Here is an 18010-nt window from a genome sequence, read left to right as displayed (position 1 = left end):
GACCTGTTCAGGTTTAAAGTGTATTTGAGGGGCCTGTATGTTAGAAAGCCCCACAAAGCACCCCATTTCAGAAACTGCACCCCCCCAAACTCTGCAAAAGCATATCCAGAAAGTGTTTTAACCCTTTAGGGGAGTCACAGAAATAAAAGCTAAGTGTGTAAGGAATTTGAAAATTTTAATTTTCTGTGCAGAGATTTTATTGTAATCCAATATTTTTCATAATTATAAACCTATTACCAGAGAAATGCACCCCAATAATTATTGCCCCGTTTCTGCAGTTTATAGAAATACCCCATATGTGGCCCTATTGCGCTATTTGACGCAACCACAAGCCTCAGATACAAAGGAGCGCCTAGTGAATTTCAACACCTCCGTTATATTTGGTCATTTCTGACTGTACCACTTCAGGTTGGCAGAGGCTCTGGGGTGCCAAAACCTAAAAAACACCCCTAAAGGGACACCATTTAGAAAACTACACCCCTCAAGGAATGTAACAAGGGGTGCGGTGAGCATTTGGACCCCATAGGTTCTTCACAGATTTTCCGAACAATATGGCGTGAAAAAAGAAAAATTTATTTTTTACACTAAAACGTTGTTCTAGCCTTCAATTTTTCATTTTCTTAAAGGGATAAGAGGAAAAAAAAGACACAAAACGTGTAGCGCAGTTTCTCCCGAGTACGGAAATACCCCACATGTGGCGATAAAGTGCCAAGGTGGCGCAGGACGAGCCTCCAAAGGGAAGGAGCGCCAATTGGCTTTTGGAAGCTGAATTTCACTGGAAAGGATTTCAAGGGCCATGTCGCATTTACAGAGCCCTCGTGCTGCCAAGACACTGGAAACCCCCCACAAGTGACCCCATTCTGGAAACTACCCCCAAGGAATCTAACAAGGGGGGCAGTGAGCATATGGACCCCACTGGTGACGGGCACAAATGTGGAACAATGTGACGTAAAAGTAAAAAATTTCATTTTTTCACTTTCATGGCACAAATGTGCCCGTCATCAAGGGGTCCATATCCTCACTACACCCCTTGTTAGAGTCCTTGAGGGGTGCAGTTTCCAGAATGGGGTCACTTGTGGGGGGTTTCCAGTGTTTTGGCAGCACGAGGGCTCTGTAAATGCGACATGGCGTTCATCATCCATTCTAGCCAAATCCAACCTCCAAAATCCAAATGGCGCTCCTTCCCTTCGGAGGCTTGCCCTGCACCCACATGGCGCTTTATGTCCACATGTGGGGTATTTACGGACTCGGGGGAAATTGCTCTACACATATTGTGTGTTTTTTTTCTCTTTTAACCCCTTGTGAAAATGATAAATTCAAGGATAAACCAACATTATAGTGTAAAAAATGTAATATTTCATTTTCACGCCACATTGTTCCACATTTGTGCCCGTCACCAGTGGGGTCCATATGCTCACTACACCCCTTGTTACATTCCTTGAGGGGTGTAGTTTCCATAATGGGGTCACTTGTGGGGGGTTTCAACTGTCTTGGCAACACAGAGGCCTTTTGAATGCAACATGGCCCCTCGAAATCCATTCCATCCAAATCCAGCCTTCAAAAACGAAATGGCGCTCCTTCCCTTGGGAGGCTTACCCTGCACCCACATGGCGCTTTATGTCCACATGTGGGGTATTTCCGTACTCAGGGAAAATTGCTCTACACATTTATTGTTTTTTTTTATCTTTTAGCCCCTTGTGAAAATGAAAAAATCATGACAAGATTAATGATTTAGAGTAAAAATTTTACAAAAATTACACTAAATGTTGGTCTAGCCTTGATTTTTTTCCATTTCCACAAGGGGTTAAAAAAGAAAATAAACACAAAACGTGTAGGGTAGTTTCCCCTGAGTACGAAAATACCCCACATGTGGGCATAATGTGCCATATGGGCACAGGGCAAGCCACCAAAGGGACAGAGCGCCATTTAGAGGCTGGAATGGAGGATGGAGGCCATGTCGCAATTACAAAGCTCCTGTGCTGCCAGGTCAGTAGAAACCCGCCACAAGTGACCCCATTCTGGAAACTACACCCCATAAGGAATCTAACAAGGGTGCAGTGAGGATATGGACCCCACTGGTGACAGTCACTTACGTAGAACATTACCATTTTTTTCATTTTCACGTCCCAAATGTGGCCGTCACCAGGGGGCCATATCCCCGCTGCCCCCCTTGTTAGATTCCTTATGGGGTGTAGTTTCCAGAATGGGGTCACTTGTGGGGGGTTTCTACTGTCCTGGCCGCACAGAGGCTTTGTAATTGCATCATGGCATCCTCTAATGGGAATGGCGGCCATACCTACTTAGCTGGGGAAAAGGGACAATTCTAATTTATTTGGGGGTATTAGGCCAATTATTAGTTTATAGGGTTGAAAATGACAGGTGTCCATCAAATTCAGCCTGTGTTCAGAGGAAGGCAAAAAACCCTTGTGAGGCAGACGACAGTAGCCTCATCACAGGGGAAAAATTCCTTCCTGACTCCATAATGGCAATCAGAATAATCCCTGGATCAACGTGACCCCTGAAATAGGAATAAGGGACAGAATTTAGATAATGTAGAACCCCAATGACGTGTGGTGCGCCTTGGAGCAATCCAGTATGCAGAGGCCGGAGGGATCAGGACAGGTGTCACACTGGAAAATGGCGTCCTTCCTGATCCCCCTGTTACCCCACACTCTGCACTTCTTCTGGGGTCTCCTGTTCTCCAGTGTGGGGGACGTCACCTGGAAAATGTTGTCCTGGTGCGATACGGGGTCCCTCATATCCAGAAGCGCTGGGTCCGCTCCATGGCTGCTAAATATTAGTGGTCTGTTACTGCTTCTAATATGTTCGGATCGTGCCGCAAGCTACAGTAGCTCGGGCAGCGAGAGACCAGAGGAGGGGGGTGCTGGTATAAAAGTTATCCCCGTACAGGTGGTGACCTTTATCCAGCAGTGGGAAGATCAGTTCCCGGACGATCTCCTAACTTGTTCCGAGGATGGGGGGGGGGGGGGCATCTGGGTGCTGGATTCGGGTGTCCCTTCCTACATACACTCTTAAGGGTACGTGCACACTGCGGAATCGCGACAGATAACCCTTCGTGCATTCCGCAGTTGGCACCCGCCGGCTGACTGATGCGGGCGCACGTCTCCGTCCGTGTCATAGACTCCATTCTATGCACGGGCGGATTCCGCTCTCCGTCCAACGTATTCATTCTTTGGATGGACGACGGAATCCGCCTGTGCATAACATGGAGTCTATGACACGGGTAGAGACATGCGCCCGCATCAGTCCGCCGGCGGGTGCCAGCTGTGGAATGCACAAAGGGTTATCCTTCGCCATTCCGCAGTGTGCACGTACCCTAAATCTGTAAGAGTACCCAGAGGTACGCTCACAGAGTTTGTAGAATTTCACGCCATACCGTCATCTCTTATTGGGACAGTACTGGTGGAAAAGACGTGTCTGGGGGGCAGCGTACGCTACGCTACCCCCAGACACGTCACTGGATGATGAGGATGAATGGAGGAAAGAAGGATCCCCCCCATTCATCCTCACTGGCTGTTTCGGTGTCGGAGGTAATAATAACGTATCCCTCTGACACCGAAAACACCCTGGGGGCCATCTTTATACGGGGATTGGTATATGGGGTATGTAGTGGTGTAGTCTCAAACTTTATTCAATGTAGTGTGGTGTAATGTAGTGTTTTTTACGTGTTTTTTTTACAGTAAGTATAAAAAAAAAACCTACGCCAACAAAGGAGTTGCTGATAAATGCCGCACTTATGTGCGGCACTTATCAGCAGACCGTGGCAGTAGAATATAGAAAAAAAACACCCTACGCCAAAAAGGAGGAGTTGCTGATTAGCAGCGCACTTTCGTGCGATGCTGATCAACACTCAGCGGCGACAGGGTGCGGAAAATAGAAAAAAAAAAATTTGAACATTCTGAACATCCCTGTAGCTGCTGATAAGTGTATTACACATATCAGCCGCTAAAGGGCAGCAGAGCGCAAAATCCGGAAAAAGCAGACGCTGGAGCCGAAAATAGCTGAAAGAAGACGACGGGGACCGCCGGAAAGATCCGAAGACGCGCCGGAAAGACGGAGGATGCCGCGAACTCGGAAGACGCCGATCAGGAGCCCGGGACAGGTGAGTAATGTACAAATACCTGCTCTGGACCCCTCGGCTACCTAGCTGAGGGGTCCAGGGCAGGTATTTTTTATTTTGTAGGACTCTGATCGCCGTGCCACCGGCCCGATCGCCACTGGTGGCACGGTGACCACCATTACTTTTTACAGTAATGGCGGTCGGTGCTGTTCATCGGGTCACCGATGACCCGGAAAGGTTCCGATCGCCGCTATTGGCTGATCTGAATTGATCAGCCTATAGCGGCGATCGTAAGCACGGGGGGTGTTAACCACCCCCCGTGCCGAGAAGCTTTGATGGCCTGCTATGATTTATAACAGGCCAACTTCCCCTATCGCTGTGTGTGAACACGCAGCGATCGGGGAAACATCGGGCGTACGTATACGCCCGTTTGCGTTAAAGCCCACCCTGCGGGGGCGTATACGTACGCCTGATGTCGTTAAGGGGTTGAGGAGCTACCTCCAGTATTGGTGCCGTCATGAGGGACTCGTGGAAACCGAATTAACAGTGAGGAATAATTCCTTCTTTCTTGCGTCTGTATTGTGGCTGCGATGTAAGTTGAAGGTGCTGTGCTCATAGGCCTGCTGCCAGAAGCCGTTACAAGGCTTAAGCCATTTTAAGGATTACAATGTTTTTATCCAAAGTAACATCATCTTTATGGCCACCTTGACAGGCCCCCCTAAAAACATTGGAATCCCGGTCTCCCACATGACAGGTGGGGATACCTAACACTATACTAATGAGAAACAGATTGCTGATCTCAGGGAGACCAGCCAAACGATAACACTGCCAGCTGCTATAGTGTTTTACTATACTAACTAGGCATCTGAGTGGGGAATGGGTGTAGGAGACATGGATAACCAGAAGATACAGGGCACAACAGATGCAAATGCAATAAAATCTCTACAATGTGACCTAGTATGTTACCATTAGATTTACTTAACCCCTTAGAAAACCGAAAAAAATTGCACAATTATTTAGAAGTATAACAAAGTCCTTTATTTACATTTACAAAAAATAGATAAAAACGAGGGAATTTCATGGGAAAAGACACAGATAACACAAGGCCAGAGCGGGAGAAAGATCTCAGTGTGGTAAATCAATATAAAATTAGAAATGATAAGTGCTGCAATATTATGTGTACCAATTGCAACACTACCATCTAGTGGTCACTGAAATTATAGCAATGACAAGTGACAGCATGGATGTAGTGTAATATGATATAGTATAACCCTTAGGGGACACAGCTACTTTTGGTGTTTATGACACGGCCAAATTTTTCAAATATGACATGTGTCACTTTATATATTAATAACTCTGGAATGCTTTTACCGATCCTTGTGGTTCCAAGATTGTTTTTTCGTGACATGTTCCACTTTATGTTAGTGGTACATTAGGGCCGATACCTTTAAATTTTTTTGAGAAAAACTCCAAAATGATGTGAAAAATTGAAAAAAAAATAGCATTTCTCTACATTTGAAAGTCTCTGCCAATAAGGAAGATAGTTCTACCACATAAATTATTGATTAATTCATATCTATAACATGTCTACTTTATGTTGGCAGCGTTTGGTGAACATGCTTTAACTTTTTTAGGATTTTAGAGGCCGTGATTGTTTAGTAGCAATTTTCTAAATTTTGGTGAAAATTTAAACTGGGAATTCTTTAGGGACCAGTTCAGTTTTGAAGCATATTCTAGAGGCCTGGATCCTACAAACCCCCATAATTCACCCCATTTTGAACTCTTCACCCTTTGAAGTATTCAAATTGACATTTAAAACAGTTTTTAACTCTTTAGGCATTTCAGAGGAATAACTGCAAAGTAAGTGTGAAAAGTAAAAATTATTATTTTCTTGGCAGACATTCCAATTCAATCCTATTTCTTTCATACCGCACAGCTATAAAAAGTAAAATGCAATAAAACATTTATTCCTCTGAATCTGCAGTTTTTACAAATACCCCATTTGTGTGTGTAAACCGTTGTGCAGGCGCACAACACTGCTCAGAAGAGAAGGAGCACCCTTTATATTTTGGAGTGGGGATTTGGCTGGAATAAATGTAGGAGACCATGTTACAGTTACAGAGCCCCCCTAGTGCCGAGACAGTGGGAACCCCCCATAAGTGACCCCATTTTGAAAACTACACCCCTTAAAGAATGTAACAAGGGGTACAGTGGGCATGTGGACCCTACAGGTTTTTCACAGTTTTTTGCAAAAGTGGGCCGTGAAAATGAAAAATCACATTTTTACACTTATACATTGGTGAAAACTCAAAATTTTTTAATTTTCAAAAAGCTTAGAGGAGAAAAAGCCCCCCAATATTTGTAAAGCAATCTCTCCTGAGTACAGAAATACCCCATTTATGAACGTAGAGTATTGTGTGGGCGTACAACAGGGCTCAGAAGAGAAGGAGCACCTATGTCTGTGTGTGCACGGACGTTTACTGACACTTACTAATGGACACTGACGCTTACTGACACTCACTAATGGACACTGACTGACGGTTACTGACACTTACTAATGGACGCCAACTGACACTGACGCTTACTAACGGACGCTGACTGATGCTTACTAACGGACGATGACTGACACTAACGGACGCTGACTGACGGACACTAAGATCTCCCTTATTACTGGGAGATCACAGGGGAGGGGGTACTTTTTATTATATGTGTGTGTGTGTTTTCTACAGTATATGGATGCAGGCTCTGATCTCCTCACAAAGTGAGTGATCAGAGCCTGCATCCATGCTCTGCCAAGATCAAATACTGTGATTGGCAGCTCTGATCACAGAGCTGCCAATCACAGTATATAGCAGCATGTACCAGCGTCATCACACAGACGCTGGTACATGCTGCTGCTGCAGCACTGGCTCCCCGTTCCCAGAACTCACTCTAAGCTTGGGGATCCGGGGAGCCAGTGCTGCCAGGAGGAGGTGGAAGGAGACACCTGCTGTGACCCCCTCTGGTGGCAGCGGCTGCTGTAGCGGCGATCCAGGGGGGGGATCATGCTGCAGCAGGAGGGGGACCCTCCAGCACAGCGGCAGCGGCGGGAGGCAGGGGTATGGCCCGGGGGGGGGCTGACACGGCGGGGGGGGGGGGGGGCGGGACATCGGCAGACTCGGCAGGGGGGCGGGACGGATCGGCAGCAGCTTCCCCCGGATCCCGGAACTCGACAGAGACCGGGACCCGGGGGTTTACCTTTCGCTTCACCGGTATCAGTGGATCGTTACCGATCCACTGATGCCGGTGATTGGCTGTGCTGGACACCTTCAAAGGGTCCAGCAGCAGCTACACTAAACTGTCAGCTATTTGTGTAAACAGTGAGCACCGGGAGTCGGTCAGTTATAGTACGTCCTGGTGCGGAAAGTAACCTCCTGCCAGGACGTACTATAACTGCCTGGTGCGGCTAGGGGATAATGGAGGAGAGACTGTAACCCCTCAGCGGCCGGCCAGGTAATGAATAGAGCACCACAAGTAAGGCCCTACAGATTCCAATTCCTATGCGACCACACAAGTGAAAAACAAACCAACACTGAGATCTTACCCCCGTCCGGCCCACCAGCCCGACGCACGTTTCGCTCACTTCATCAGGAGATAAATGATGTTATGATAATGTTGCACTGTATGTTGTTTATATAGGGATAGTGGGCACCGCTAAAAGTAAGAAGTGCTAAACCAATGCATATAAATAACAGACAACTCCCCAAAAAGACAAAAGCATATGCACAAAGAGGTAGCACATCATAACAATACTTTATTAAGACAATAACAAAATTACAAAAAATACCATCAACTATGCAGGGGTAAAGCAATGAGGGAGACAAACCCCAAACACTACCCTACATTAAAAACACTTAAAATGTCAACATGAGGCCTGCCGGCGTACCAGCAAGGTCCAACAACCACTCTGACCCCGGACCATAAGAGTTCTAACAAAGTCTTACTTAACCCCTTAGTGACCGCCATGCTGCCTTTTCACGGCGGCCACTAATGGGCTTTATTCCGATGCGTACGCCTTTTAACTGCGTACGCATCGGAACGAACTGCCGCCCGGGTGCGGCAGCAGTGCGGGGGATCAGCGGTCAGTGTGACCGCTGACCCCCTCCTGTAACTGCCCGGAGCGGAGGATTCTCCGCTCCGGACAGTCTAACCCGTTAAATGCCGCTGTCAAAGCATGACAGCGGCATCTAACGGGTTCCGGTGTGTACTGGACGGCGCCGCAGGTCCACTTACATGATCGCGGTCCCGCGGCGCTGTCCGGTCCCCCCCACCGTCTCCATGGTAACTCCGGGGGCCTAATGAAGGCCCCCGGGCTTACCATGGATAAGCCATCCTGCTGACAGGGGTGGCTGTGCTACTGCCTGTCAGCAGGATGGTCACATGATACAATACACTGTACTGCAGAAGCCGTACAGTGTATTGTATAATGTGATCTAAGTCTTACACTAGTGTACAGTAATGTACACTAGTGTAAAAAAAAGTGCACCAAAAACATACACTATAAAACATTACATAAAAGTGATCAAAAACACAAATCCTATACATATTTGGTATCGCTACGTCCGTAACGACCCAATCTATAAAACGATATCACTAATTATATCGCACGACACACGCTGTAAAAAAAAAAAAAAAAAAAAAACAGTACCAGAATAGCTGTATTTTATCAATCCACTTTAGAAAATACGTCCTAAAAGAGATCAAAAAGTCATATACATATAAAACTTGGTATCTATAGAAACTACAGATCTTCCCGCATAATATAAGCCCAAACCAGCTGTCGCGCAAAAGATGAGAACGCTATGGATCTTGCAATGTGGCGACAGTTTTTGTGGGTTTTTGCTAGGAAGATAGTTTCTATTGCGCCAAAGTGATAATAGTTAAAAAAACGTATACAAATGTGGTATCGCCGTAACCGTAGTGACCCAGAGAATACATGTATTATGTTATTAGTGACCGCCGATAGGGATTTTTATGGCGATCACTAATGGACTCTATTTTGCTGCCATCAGCTCTTTATGGCGATGGTGCAGAATAGTGCAGCAGCGCCGATAATGCCCGCAGCCCCCTCCTCTCAGCTACCGGAGGTCGCTGAGGAGTTGGGGCAGAGTGTGGGCTCAGTCCCGGCCAGTCCCCGCACTGGTGATCGCCGTTATTATCAGTATAACAGCGGCCACCGGTAACGGGCGCTGCATGCTTTCATCTCCTCTCTCCGTTATTCCACAGTGAGAGGAGATGAATACATGTCCCCCCTGTCCCCCCCGGAATAACCTTAGTGTTCACAGTGATTAATTCCTTAGGGTACAAACACACTTGCCGTATCGGCAGCGAGACTTGCTGAGGATCCCGGCCCTGTGTACTCAATGGCAGACATGTACATCCCTGCTGCGAGTTTGTCCGAAGGCCGACCCGTTAACCCCCCAGCTGCCGGAGACTATACATCACCTGGTCCCGACTATATATCATCTGGTCCTTCGCTGATTCCCGGCACGTCCCGCTCGGCCAATCAGTGCGCTGCCCCACCGCAGCACTGATTGGCTGAACGGGCCGGGAAGACGTCTGGAGCCCCGTAGCCGGGATTACCTGGTGTATAGTGTCCGGCGGCCGGGGAGTTAACGGGGCGAGCTGCGGCCAAACTCTGAGCAGGGATGTACATCTATGCTGCGAGTTTGTCTGCCCTTGAGTACACAGGGCCGGGATCCTCAGCGAGTCGCAGCCAGAAACTCGCTGCAGATACAGCAAGTGTGTTTGTACCTTTAAAAAAAGATCAAACTCTCATTCTCTCCACCACCAGAGGTGACAGATAGCATGGGGCAATGATCAGGGACTAGCCGATGTGGTCTTGGTACAAGTGATCAGCGGTATATACTATATACCACTGATCACTTGTTCCAAATGCTGCCAGGCACTTTTTGTCCCGTCACCAAAAATTATTGGTAACAGGATAAAAAGTCAAGTGTCCCGGATTACCTGTAACCACCCCGCATTACCTGTAACCACCCCGCATTACCTGTAACCAGGCCGCATTACCTGTAACCACCCCGCATTACCTGTAACCACCCCGCATTACCTGTAACCACCCCGCATTACCTGTAACCACCCCGCATTACCTGTAACCACCCCGCATTACCTGTAACCACGCCGCATTACCTGTAACCACCCCACATTACCTGTAACCACCCCAGATTACCTGTAACCACCCAGATTACCTGTAACCACCCCGCATTACCTGTAACCACCCCGCATTACCTGTAACCACCCCGCATTACCTGTAACCACGCCGCATTACCTGTAACCACCCCGCATTACCTGTAACCACCCCGCATTACCTGTAACCACGCCGCATTACCTGTAACCACCACAGATTACCTGTAACCTCTCCGTATTACCTGTAACCACCCTAGATTACCTGTAACCACCCCGTATTACCTGTAACCACCCCAGATTACCTGTAACCACCCCAGATTGCCACAGGCTACCCATAACCACCCCAGATTGCCCGTAACCACCCAAGATTGCCCATACCCACCCCAGATTGCCTGTCACTGCTCCCCCAGATTGACCATCACCACCCCAGTTTGCCTGTGAACCCCCCCCCCAGATTGCCCGTCACCAACTCAGATAGCCAGTAAACACCCCCAGATTGTCCGTTACCACCCCATATAGGCAGTAAACACCCCCAGATTGTCCGTTACCACCCCATATAGCCAGTAAACACCCCTAGATAGTCGGTAAACACCCCCAGATTGTCCGTTTCCACCCCAGATAGCCAGTAAACACCCCCAGATTGCCACAGACTGCTCATACCACCCCAAATTGCCCATCACCACCCCAGATAGCAAGTAAACACTCCCAGGTTGCCCGTCACCACCCCAGATTACCTGTAATCTCATTTGAAAAAAAAAATTTTTAGCACCTGCGCTATTCTAATAACCGATACTAGCTGCGGTTTTGCACCAGCTAATTGGCGCTCCTTCCCTTCTGAGCCCTGCTGTGTGCCCATATAGTGGTTTATTCCCACATATGGGGTACCGTTGTACTCAGGAGAACCTGCGTTACAGATTTTGCGGTGCATTTTCTCTCCTGTTTCTCGTGAAATTGAGAAATTTCAAACTAAACCAACATATTATTGGAAAAATTAATTTTTTTTTCATTTTTACATTCTAATTTTGAATCCTTTCCTCTAATACCTCTGGGGTCAAAATGCTCACTGCACCCCAAGATGACTTCTTTGAGGGGTGCCCTTTCCAAAATGTGGTGACTTTTGGGGGGTTTCTCTTCTGCTGACACTACAGGGGCTCTGCAAACGCACCTGGCGCTCAGAAACTTCTTCAGAAAAATCTGCACTGTAAATGCTAATTGGCGCTCCTTCCCTTCCATTATGAGCCCGTCTGTGTGCCCATACAGTGGTTTATGCCCACATATGGGGTAGCGTTGTATTTAGGAGAACCTGCGTTACAGATTTTGGGGTGCGCTTTCTCTCCCTTTCCTTGTGAAGTTGAGAAATTTCAAACTAAACGAACATATTATTGGAAAAATTCTAGTTTTTCATTTTTACTGTCTAATTTTGAATACTTTCCTCTAATACCTGTGGGGTCAAAATGCTCACTGCACCCCAAGACGTATTCTTTGAGGGGTGCACTTTCCAAAATGGGGTGACTAATGGGGGGGTTTCACTCGGCTGGCACTACAGGGGCTCTGACAGCGCACCTGGCGCTCGGAAACTTGTACAGCAAAATCTGCACTAAAAAAGCTAATTGGCGCTCCCTTCCTTCTGAGCCCCGCTGTGTGCCCATACAGTGGTTTACGCCCCCATATGGGGTACCATTGTACTTAGAAGGACCTGCGTTACAAATTTTGGTGTGCTTTTTCTCTCCTGTTGCTTGTGAAAATGAGATACTTTAATCTGAACAAACATATTATTTGAAAATTTCTATTTTCCATTTTTTTTCCGGCCTAATTGTGAATACTTTCCTCCAGCCCCTGTAGGGTTAAAATGCTCATTATACCCCTAGATTAATACCTTATGGTGCGTTTACACAGGCAGATTTATCTGTCAGATTTTTTAAGCCAAAGCCAGGAACAGACCATGAACAGGGAACGGGTCATAAAGGAAAGACTGAGATTTCTCCCTTTTTCAAATCCATTCCGGGGTTTGGCTTCCAAAATCTGTCAGCTAAATCTGCCTGTGTAAATGCACCATTAGGCTATGTTCACACTACGTATATTTCAGTCAGTATTGTGGTCCTCATATTGCAACCAAAACCAGGAGTGGATTAAAAACACAGAAAGCATCTGTCCACAAAATGTTGAAATTGAGTGGATGGCCGCCATATAACAGTAAATAATGGCCATTATTTCAATATAACAGCCGTTGTTTCAATATAACAGCCGTTGTTTTAAAATAACAGCAAATATTTACCATTAAATGCGGCCATCCACTCAATTTCAACATTTTGTGGACAGATCCTTTCTGTGTTTTTAATCCACTCCTGGTTTTGGTTGCAATATGAGGACCACATTACTGACTGAAATATACGTAGTGTGAACATAGGCTTAGGGTGTGTAGTTTCCAAAATGGGGTCACTTATGGGGGTTTCAAGTATACAAGCTTCCTAAACACACTTAAAAAAAAGAACTGGTCCCTAAAAAAATTAGTTTTGGAAATTTCATGAAAAATTGATAATTTGCTGATAAATTTCTAAGCCCCATAACACCCAAGAAAGTAAAATATGTTTACAAAATGAAGCCAGAATAAAGAGGACATATTGGTAATGTGACCTAGTAACTAATTTATGTGATACGACTTTTTTTTAGAAGCAGAAAATTTCAAAGTTTGTAAAGTGCAAATTTTTCATGATATTTTTATGTTTTTCACAAAACCCACAAAAGATAGTGACCAAATTTTGCCACTAACATAAAGTACCACCATATGTTACCAGAAAACAGTCTCAGAATGGCTAGCATACGTTACAGCATCACTGAGCTATAAGCACATAAAGTGGGACAGGTCAGATTTTGAAAAATGAGCCTGGTCATTAAGGCTCAAATAGGCTTGGCCCCTAAGGGGTTAAAGGGGTTATTCAGCGCTACAAAAACATGGCCACTTTCCCCCTATTGTTGTCTCCAGTTTGGGTGGGGTTTTGAAACCCAGTTCCATTGAAGTAAATGGAGCTTAATTGCAAACCGCACCTGAACTGGAGACAACAGTAAGGGGGAAAAGTGGCCATGTTTTTGTAGCGCTGGATAACCCCTTTAAATGAAACCAATCAGTGAAGCTTCAAAATCTTCAGTAAGGGATTCTCTAAATTTTCACTTCATCTCATCTCTTTAGTCTTTTTACCTCATTTTGTACCTAGAAAACATCTTTATGATCAGATCACACAGGTCTAATAAGTGGTCACATCTCTTCTTATAAACAATCATATACCGTATTACATATACCGATAATATGAAGTAATTGGGCGCTTACTACCAATATAATATTTGCATCTTACTGAATTGACTCTGGTATCACTGAGATAATCACATGTTGTACATAAAATAACCACCATAGAAATAAAAACAAAGTATAAACTATGCATAACCTGTAAGGACGACATCAATACAGACAAGGACATATCTATAATCCTACCAAAAAGGCCTAAATAGTGCGGTCTATGCGCACCCGAAACTATCCAACACAAAAAACAAGAAAAACCGAATGCAAGACCAATGTAAATATAAATATTTTTTATTATTATTATTAGTATATAAAAAAAAGAGATTTAAAAATACATAATGGGGGGGCTGAAGCTAATACAAATCCCCATACAAACGGTGGATCAAAGAGTTCTTTATACATAAAATGCTATATCAGAAAGTAGGAAGAAAATAGAGACAACCTACATATACAAACATATATACTGGGCACTGGGTTGGTACTACATACAGCAAGTAAATAACTCCCACAGTGGGTATATGGCAGAGAGACATATAAAAAACGCCATAAACACATAGTAGATATTACCCATACATGTCCTTAGTATATAAGTCCACCTCACCATACACCCGACGCGCGTTTCGCGTGTTGCTTTCTCGAGGGCTCTGTAAATGCGATGTGGCCCTTGAAATCCATTCCAGTGAAATCCAGCTTCCAAACGCTCCTTCCCTTTGGAGGCTCGTCCTGCGCCCCCTTGGCACTTTATGTCCACATGTGGGGTATTTCTGTACTCGGGACAAACTGCGCTACACTTTTTGTGTCTTTTTTTTCCGTTTATCCCTTTGTGAAAATGAAAAATTGAAGGCTAGAACAACGTTTTAGTGTAAAAAATACTTTTGTCTTTTTTCACGCCATATTGTTGGGAAAATCTGTGAAGCACCTGTGGGGTCCAGATGCTCACCGCACCCCTTGTTACATTCCTTGAGGGGTGTAGTTTTCTGAATGGTGTCCCTTTAGGAGTGTTTTTTTAGGTTTTGGTACCCCAGAGCCTCTGCCAACCTGAAGTGGTACAGTCAGAAATGACCAAATATAACGGAGGTGTTGAAATTCACTAGGCGCTCCTTTATATCTGAGGCTTGTGGTTGCGTCAAATAGCGCAATAGGGCCACATATGGGGTATGTCTATAAACTGCAGAAATGGGGCAATCAATATTGGGGTGCATTTCTCTGGTAATAGGTTTATAATTATGAAAAATATTGGATTACAATAAAATCTCTGCACAGAAAATTAAAATTTTCAAATTTCTTACACACTTAGGGGGAGATTTATCAAAGGGTGTAAAATTTAGACTGGTGCAAACTGCCCACAGCAACCAATCACTGCTCAGCTTCCAGCTCTGGTGAAAGAAAAGAGGAGCTGTGATTGGTTGCTGTGGCAAGTTTGCACCAGTCTAAATTTTACACCCTTTGATAAATCTCCCCCTTAGCTTTTATTTCTGTGACTCCCCTAAAGGGTTAAAAAAAACCTTTCTGGATGTGCTTTTGCAGAGTTTTGGGGGTGCAGTTTCTGAAATGGGGTGCTTTGTGGGGCTTTCTAACATACAGGCCCCTCAAATACATCTGAACAGGTCCCTAAAAATATCTGATTTTGAAATTTTACAGAAAATTTGGAAATATGCTGCTAATGTTTTACGCTTTCTATTGTCTAAAAAAATGAAATATAGTTTAATAAATGCCGCCAACATAAAGTTGTCCATAAAGTTGTTGCTAATGCTATTTAATATATAATTTATGTGGCATAACTATTTTCTGTATAAGCAGAAAAGTTTTAAAGTTGGAAAAATGCATTTTTTTTACAATTTTTCACGTTATTTTGTGTTTTTTCATAAAGATTCGTTATAAGTATTGACTCCAATTTACAAGAAATGTGAAGTACAATATGTCACGAGAAAACAATCTCAGAATCAGCCAGATAGGTAAAAGCATCCCGAAGTAATTAATGAATAAAGTGACACAGGTCATATTCATAAAATTTGCTCCAGTCCTTAAGGCCATTTTAGGCCCGGTCCTTAAAGGACAACTCCCACAAAAATTTTTTTTTGCTCATTTAACACACATTACAAAGTTATATAACTTTGTAATGTGGTTAAATACCCGGCCTGGCCCCCTTCCCCCACTTTCGGACCCCCGTCCCCCCACCCCGGAAGTTAAGGAATGTATACATTACCTATTACGATCGTCACGGTCCTCTTCTCCGGGGCGGCATCTGGTGACGACGACGTCAGAGCCGAGGGGCGGTCCGGGTCTTCTTCCTCTTCGGCGTCTTCATGCAAAGTGAATGGGGATGAAAAGGCTGCTGGTGCACATGCGCACCAGCAGCCTTTTCATTGGCTGGAGCGCATCACATGGCTTCCAGCTTGCTCAGCCCTGATTGGCTGAGCTTGCTGGAAGCCATGTGATGCGCTCCAGCCAATGAAAAGGCTGCCGGTGCGCAAGCGCAGTGGCAGCCTTTTCCATCCCCTGGACCCGGAAGTTGGAGACATCGCTGGATGGCGGACGGCGGCGACGGAGAGGCGGACGGCAGGCGAATCGAGTGGCGATCGTCACCGGAGAGATGGTGAGTATGGTGTCTGTGTGTGTCTGTGTTTGTTTTTTTTTTGGGGTCCCGCGGGAGTTGTCCTTTAAGGGGTTAAACTTGGCCTATAGGTATATTATAACACAGCAAAGTATAACACTATACACCTGTATATAATAATAACATAGCCAAGTATAACACTATACACCTGTATATAATAACATAGCCAAGTATAACACTATACACCTGTATATAATAATAACATAGCCAAGTATAACACTATACACCTGTATATAATAATAACATAGCCAAGTATAACACTATACACCTGTATATAATAATAACATAGCCAAGTATAACACTATACACCTGTATATACTAATAACATAGCCAAGTATAACACTACACACCTGTATATAATAACATAGCCAAGTATAACACTATACACCTGTATATAATAACATAGCCAAGTATAACACTATACATCTGTATATAATAATAACATAGCCAAGTATAACACTATACACCTGTATATACTAATAACATAGCCAAGTATAACACTACACACCTGTATATAATAACATAGCCAAGTATAACACTATACACCTGTATATAATAACATAGCCAAGTATAACACTATACATCTGTATATAATAATAACATAGCCAAGTATAACACTACACACCTGTATATAATAACATAGCCAAGTATAACACTATACACCTGTATATAATAACATAGCCAAGTATAACACTATACACCTGTATATAATAATAACATAGCCAAGTATAACACTATACACCTGTATATAATAATAACATAGCCAAGTATAACACTATACACCTGTATATAATAACATAGCCAAGTATAACACTATACACCTGTATATAATAATAACATAGCCAAGTATAACACTACACACCTGTATATAATAACATAGCCAAGTATAACACTATACACCTGTATATAATAACATAGCCAAGTATAACACTATACACCTGTATATAATAATAACATAGCCAAGTATAACACTACACACCTGTATATAATAACATAGCCAAGTATAACACTATACACCTGTATATAATAACATAGCCAAGTATAACACTACACACCTGTATATAATAATAACATAGCCAAGTATAACACTATACACCTGTATATAATAATAACATAGCCAAGTATAACACTATACACCTGTATATAATAATAACATAGCCAAGTATAACACTATACACCTGTATATAATAACATAGCCAAGTATAACACTATACACCTGTATATAATAATAACATAGCCAAGTATAACACTATACACCTGTATATAATAATAACATAGCCAAGTATAACACTATACACCTGTATATAATAACATAGCCAAGTATAACACTATACACCTGTATATAATAATAACATAGCCAAGTATAACACTATACATCTGTATATAATAATAACATAGCCAAGTATAACACTACACACCTTTAGTAACAACACTGGAAAACAGTAATAAAATCACTTCACGATATGAAGGCGTTTAGGTAGACTACTCTATAAATTCTCAGTTACTAATATTTCCTTTAGTAAGTAATAACTTATTTTTTCTATGGGCTTAGTGTACTATACCAGTTTCCTATAATCATCACAAAACTGTTATCCCTAAAAATAATATAACACGTTACACTCGGCTAGTCTCATATTAACCTTCTTTTGCTATATATCAAATAAAAGACACCTTAACCCTAGAATGCGTGACATCAGAAATCTTCATATTAACGTGTTGGGGGCCTTTTAGGCCCCCATGCGAATCACATGGAAAAACACACTTATATAAAACTTCTACAAGTTTATTTTAAAACTGCTAAATAAAATATGACTAGTAAACAAAATTTTACTAA

General features: G+C 43.8%; 1 protein-coding gene across 4 annotated transcripts in view; it reads left to right on the top strand.

Moving 5' to 3' along the window:
* VPS28 (VPS28 subunit of ESCRT-I) overlaps nucleotides 1–18010 on the top strand; it is an 83623-nt gene that overhangs the window by 26684 nt on the left and 38929 nt on the right. For 2 of the 4 annotated variants that reach the window (XM_069946244.1, XM_069946246.1), the window contains one exon: nucleotides 15433–15517. The exons of the other annotated variants lie outside the window; for them this stretch is intronic. In XM_069946244.1, the coding sequence (XP_069802345.1) occupies nucleotides 15481–15517 (37 nt within the window). In that variant the 5' untranslated portion in view covers nucleotides 15433–15480. The remainder of the gene's footprint in view (nucleotides 1–15432; nucleotides 15518–18010) is intronic. 4 annotated transcript variants of the gene reach the window in all.

This window comes from Dendropsophus ebraccatus, chromosome 11, assembly GCF_027789765.1.
Source record: "Dendropsophus ebraccatus isolate aDenEbr1 chromosome 11, aDenEbr1.pat, whole genome shotgun sequence".
Taxonomy (NCBI): Eukaryota; Metazoa; Chordata; class Amphibia; order Anura; family Hylidae; genus Dendropsophus; species Dendropsophus ebraccatus.
The sequence above is the reverse complement of the archived record's forward strand: the minus strand, read 5'-3'. Positions and strand labels throughout refer to the sequence as shown.